We start from the raw sequence: 5,868 nt of genomic DNA, 5'->3' as shown, positions 1-5,868 counted from the left end.
TTTTGTTCAGTTGTTCATATCTTTCTGACAGAAACCTACGACCAACCACAGTTTTAAAGACACAGATAAACCAGGATGCACATACCAGTTGTGTCTGCTACTGGTTTGATTTTTACATTTTATATTGTGGAAATTAGTAAAAGTAAAAAACGTTCTTTAAAGACACCACATTACCTCTCCTACATAAATAATAGGTCTCTACAATTAATAGGTAAGGGGAATCCCTGAACACTTTTCTTTGACAGCCCTCGACAGTAGTTCACTATACATCATGGGGAGTGTGGAAAGGGGAAAAGAAAAAGTAAAAAGAGGAAGGAAAAAAAGTTCAGTGAGAGAACAAACTATCAGCAGCGTCACTGACGTAGCTCAACAGGAAACGCATTACATGAGAGGGAGGAGAGTTGAGCAAGAGAGGAAGGTATGAACTATGTAAATTTAGTCAAAAGGGGGAAAAAACAAGCTGCCTCTTATTTTATCCACAGATGAACAAGCAACCACATCAGTGACAGAACAGCTGCTTCGCTCGTGTCAACATTTTTCAAGTCAGTCTGAACTGTTTAACAGTTAACCGCTGAACAGCCGTTGTTGACGAGAGAGATGTTTCTACAGTCGAATTTACCTCGCTGATGACTGGAATAAGGAACTTAGTTGAAGGTTACTGCTTGGATTATTACTGAATGACGACACCTCTCCAGACAACAGAAATGGATATTGGCAAGAAGACACTAATTTTTGTCCACCTGGTTTTCTATATGAACTATGTGTCAGGTAATTAATGACTTTTATTAAACTGTATCTTAAGTCTGATTGTTTTAATCTTGTTTGTAATTAAATTATTTTGCTATGGTTATCCTGACAATGATTTTTGTTTTTCATTATAGCAATATGATTAGAATATATGAGCAATATGATTTCCACAGTGAAGTGAAGATAAAATGGGGAATTTCATAAACATTTATTTGAAAATCTTATGTTCCCTATAGTAATTGATTTACAAGAACACCGAAATTTCACCAGCGAGACTTCTTTTTCTTCTCATGACTACATTCTTGACTAAACAGTCGAATAAAAAAAAAACATTTTCAGCATTTGCTTAGCATGTGTAGACCATATCTATGATGTTACATGATAATTTTGTAAAAGTGTACTTTACTTGAAGAAATTTAAATGATCTTGTAATAATGAACACTGAATGAATATCGCTTATTTTTTCTGTGGCAGGAGGGGAAGTTCCTGAGCCTAAAGATCTGGTGGTGGATATAACGGAAGGGGAGGTAGTGGTACATTGGGATAAGCCTGTGGGAGCCCCGTCAGACACCCAGTACAATGTACAAATTCTAAAGTATGTTTACCTTCAATATATCACTGCATTGTTTACTGACTTCCTATTAATTTAATTTAATTAAAAGTCTTCAGATTTTCCAGCACTTAATTTCCATTCCACATTTCCTTATTTACCATGTTATGGTCAGTCATTGATCCATATCAAATACCACAGAGATTAGCTAAATGCTGAGTCTGACTTGATTTTATTTAATTTTTGTATCATTCACAAATGCCACTCCTTACAGTTTCTAACTGGTGTATTTTTACAGTTACAGTGACAAGGGACAATGGACCGCAGTGCACAGCTGCACAGGGATCACATACCAATACTGCGACATTAGCAGCCTTATATATGACTATCGCAAGACTTACAGGGTCAGAGTTCAACTGGTAGCAGGAGATGCCGAGTCTGCATGGGTCAAAAAGATACTTACCCCAAATGATGGTAAGCATATACTGTAGTTCTCAGTTTGGTTTGGTAACTGTGTAACATGGTTCAATATTGTATTTTGGCTAGTTAATTAATAATTTAAGCACACATAGAGTTGTTTTCTTACCTTTCTCTGTTCCTCCAGGTAAACTGCTGCCTCCCTCCTTCACTCTGTGGGCTACATCCAGCACTATAGCAGTTAAGGTTCACCAGAAACCCATTCTGAAAAAACTCTTTCCTTATGGAGTCACCTATACCATTTACCTGGAGGACAGAGATAATAAGGTTGGCATCATAAATAAAGGCACAATGCGCGAAACAATACGCAACAGCATTAACCCTTTTCCACCATTCCTGTCATTAAAATTCTAAAAGATTGAGACTAAACTCTTGATGATAGGCAGGCACTTTTACAACACAGACAAACACACTAGATAACAATTATATACAACTGAATATATGGTGAAAAACTCATTCTCGTATCTCTGATATAATGTGGTCTCTATTGTTCAAAGCCTTGACCTGCATGACATTTTGATTTTTACTCAGACTACCACCGCATACCTAAATGCTGAGACGGAGGAGGATCAGAAGAAGACTTTCAGTTCTCTCCACTGGGGAAGAAAGTACTGTGTCAGCATCAAGGTGGAGGGTAAAGGAGCAGCCGATGACAGCAAAGTGTCCCCTCAACAGTGTCTGCAGCTGCCAGAGCAAGGTAAGAAAAACATTATGATGATGATGCATAGATAAGATAATATATATAATAATATAATATATTAACAGGTTAAAATCTAAACCCTTTTACCTTTACCTCTCATGCCTAATAAACATCCTCCTGTTTTTGTTTCTTCCAGAATGGTTCATATTAGCCGTGGTGTCCCTGTCTACTCTGGGTGTGCTGGCCTTCGTCGCTATCATAGTCATGATCCTCCTATGTTACCTGAAACGTCCAGAGAAAACACCTGTTGCACTGGTAAGTTCATTAAATTGGGGGGATATTAGTTATACAATCTTGTACTCTCAGCTATGTGGGAAACCTAAGTTAATCAAGACGATAAAAATAAAAATGAGATCAGAAAGTTGGTTAAGTATAACCAAGTGAATCACATTGTTGATTTTTGATTCTTTGTTTCTAAATGTGACTGTGTAACTATAAAATAACAAATAATACTTCAACCCCTGTCTTCTCTTCTTTTGTCACACCAGAAGTCCCCTAAGAGTGGCTGGCTTCCACTTTCAATTGGAGAAGGGACTATGGAGGTTGTGACAGACAAAGGATGGTTTCTGTCCGGTTACAGAACAGAAGTGAAAAAATGCATAAAAGATCCAGTGACTCATGTTATTATAACAGAGGACAATGAAGATGAAGACAGAAGGACAAGCATGGACAGTGGGGTTAGCATGGAGGCCAACTCTACTACGAACAGCGGTGGAAGTCCTCCAATGAGACAAGAGGACAGTGGCTGTGGGAGCATGGGAGGACCAGAGAGCTCGACTAGCAGTCAAACAGATTACCCCCTGCAGGAGGAGAGGACTGAACTTGATGTTGTTAGGAAGAGGGAGGACAGTGGCTTGGGTATGGGCTGCCAGCTACATTCTTCCTCCATGAATCTGGATGGACGTGACAGTGAGTCTCTAAAGGAGGTTGTTGCTGGTGGTGATTATCGCAGACAGAGCCCCTCCTCTGTGCAGATTCATGCGTGCGGTGATGAGGAAGCGTTTAAACAGATTCACCCTGACTCAGTTTTGGCCGATGTGGTTACAGGCTACAGGGCTGGGCCTCAATCATGTATCTGCTCAGGAGCGGGTCAGTGCACTTGGTGTCATAAACAAGCCGTTTATGGAACAGGACATATCAAAGAATACAGAGCTACACGTATTGACAATGGACTACTAAGCGGCAAATGTGATTTTGTGGACTCTTACAAAGGGGGGTTTACATTTTCAAGCTATTGTAAAAAAACACAAATGGACACTGTCACAGTGGATGACATACAGACAACTTTTATACAACTGGGGGAGAATTTCCCTCTGCTAACAGCTCTAACGCCACGGTGCCTAATAGAGGAAGGAAAGGACTTTAACATGAACAATGTCACTCTATCTCTCTGTGATGTACAGCTGACAAGTGAATGATACACTGTAGAATGCATCAACGCTATTTATAATACTGACAGAACCTATTTGAGAGCTGCACTCCCTTTTCTTACAAAACACACTGTTTGAAACATATATGACGTAGTATTTAGGGAGTAGAAATGATCCAAAAGGGGAAACACATAAAGAGAAAAGTGAGAAAGCAAAAGGTTGTTATTGAACATGAAGAAAGGAAATAGAAGTTAGACCACACAGCTGGTGGATGGCTGTTGTTGAAGTCTCATGAGCTGCTAGTGACAGATAATGTAACGTCAAAGGCCTCATTTAACCCTGTCACGCTGGGTTTATTTGCAATTGACTACATAGCAGTGTGCCGGAAGTGAAACTAGTGTGGGGAGCGATGCAGAGAAACGGTTAACAGTTACATGCTTTTGGACATTTTGAGATTTCTCCCTGACTATCTAACTCCGCCAACAATGATACTATGTCAGTAATCCACCCTTAGAGGGTTTTTTTGTTGCCACTATTTAAATTTGACAGAGTAAAACACTTCTTAGTCACTTTACAGCAAACAGATTTCTCACTTGTCATTAACATGGTCATCATTTCACAAACCTTATGATATCAAGTGGTGTCAAACAAAAGCAGAAATAATCAGCAGATATTTCTATCTTCATTTTAATGATGTGCAGGGCATTGTGTCGCAGATTATTTCATGTTCTCTGACTTAGCAGGTGATACACATTTTTTATTACCTAAATGACAGACTTACTTCCTTGGTAAATATCTAGTAGATGTTATGAAAAATAAAACGTATTTATTGTGCATTACTGTGAATATAAGTGTCTCTGTTTTTCTACATGCCTTTAGTAGAAACAATCTTCCTGGAATGTTCGGTGAATTTCATACATACAGAAAAAACCCAGCCAGCAAACACATGATGATAATGATTTCAGAAACAATGACTCAAAGAAACAGGCAAACAGAAGGAAAACCCTGAAACAACAAAGTGATACTTGCTGGAAAATAAATATTTCATGTCACGTAGCTCTATCTGGGATCCCCACATGCAAATTCTGTACAGGAACCAGAACAGTAGTTTCGACCGTCCGCACTATGACACTAACACTTCCTCTTTCAGGCTTCCACTTGGTTTATAAAAAAAAAAAAGTCCCGCTTTACTCTGATAGCAATGGAAGAAAAATATCATCAACAAGGCTGTCAGATACACTTATCTCTAATATATATCTTCACATCAGGGTGCCACTACTCTTTGGGATGAAGCAGATTAGTAGAAAGTAGACAGTGGTAGAAAGATCTTGTGACCTTACTTCTCCATGTGCAATAGAGGGAAGTGAGAAAACTTTTTGCTAAGCCTTAAGGTTAAGAAAACAATCTTTCTTTGAATGAAGTATCACATGTTGCTGGTTCTGTAGTACATGTCACGCTGATATTTACCAAATACAGGTCATAGTTCACCTTCTTTTTTTCCATTACACTATGTTTGGTTGGATCAACTTATTAGGCCCTGGAGTAAATGTTTTTTTATTGAGCCTGAACTTGCAGATCAGTTACAAGGTTACCCATGACAGTTTAACGGTTTCTCAGTTTGTACTGGACAATTTTGCTAAATGAAGCATCTGTAGTTTCATCTGTCATTTCAGTGTGTGGCACAGCATTTTAACTCATGCATATCAAATGATCAGTGAGTGCCAGTAGCTCAGCACGAGTTAATGCAGATTGTCCACAGTCATATTTGGTGGAGTGCAAATCAGCACAGCTGCTGCAGATAGTTAACTAAAAATGGATTCACCATATTACAGTAATGTCAGTGGCAACAGAAAGCTATCACACAGAGCTATGTGTGTGAACAGGAAGTGCTACTGCACTGTAATTAGTTGAAAAACGTGTATTTGGCAACAATTTCCTTCAGACTCAAAGAAGGTGATGGAAGTTTTATGAGCAACATTTACAGGAAGGGTTCTATAGTACTATACCTATAGTATAGTGCCTAT

The 5,868-nt window shown here is 38.8% G+C and overlaps 1 protein-coding gene across 2 annotated transcripts; it reads left to right on the top strand.

The window, feature by feature from the left end:
* The first annotated feature begins 458 nt into the window (after positions 1 to 458).
* il10ra (interleukin 10 receptor, alpha) lies at positions 459 to 4,690 on the top strand. Of its 2 annotated transcripts, none has more exons than XM_027280927.1 (7): positions 459 to 768; positions 1,222 to 1,342; positions 1,596 to 1,771; positions 1,902 to 2,041; positions 2,306 to 2,471; positions 2,611 to 2,729; positions 2,966 to 4,690. In XM_027280927.1, the coding sequence occupies exons 1-7, from the start codon at positions 678 to 680 to the stop codon at positions 3,890 to 3,892; spliced, it is 1,740 nt and encodes a 579-aa protein (XP_027136728.1). In that variant the 5' UTR covers positions 459 to 677; the 3' UTR covers positions 3,893 to 4,690. The 2 variants fall into 2 exon arrangements, with proteins under 2 accessions (XP_027136728.1, XP_010727918.2); XM_010729616.3 differs by having other exon boundaries at positions 2,963 to 4,690.
* Positions 4,691 to 5,868: the final 1,178 nt, after the last annotated feature.

This window comes from Larimichthys crocea, chromosome VII (genome assembly GCF_000972845.2).
Source record: "Larimichthys crocea isolate SSNF chromosome VII, L_crocea_2.0, whole genome shotgun sequence".
NCBI classification, from domain to species: Eukaryota; Metazoa; Chordata; class Actinopteri; family Sciaenidae; genus Larimichthys; species Larimichthys crocea.
Note: the sequence above shows the minus strand (reverse complement) of the source record. Positions and strands in the feature narration are given on the sequence as shown.

What these genes read in the sequence shown, in the direction of transcription:
- il10ra (XM_010729616.3), top strand. Translation starts at nt 678, where the DNA reads ATGACGACACCTCTCCAGACAACAGAAATGGATATTGGCAAGAAGACA. An exon ending in CTATATGAACTATGTGTCAG is followed by an intron (nt 769 to 1,221) that starts GTAATTAATGAC and finishes TTTCTGTGGCAG; the next exon opens with GAGGGGAAGTTCCTGAGCCT. An exon ending in TACAATGTACAAATTCTAAA is followed by an intron (nt 1,343 to 1,595) that starts GTATGTTTACCT and finishes GTATTTTTACAG; the next exon opens with TTACAGTGACAAGGGACAAT.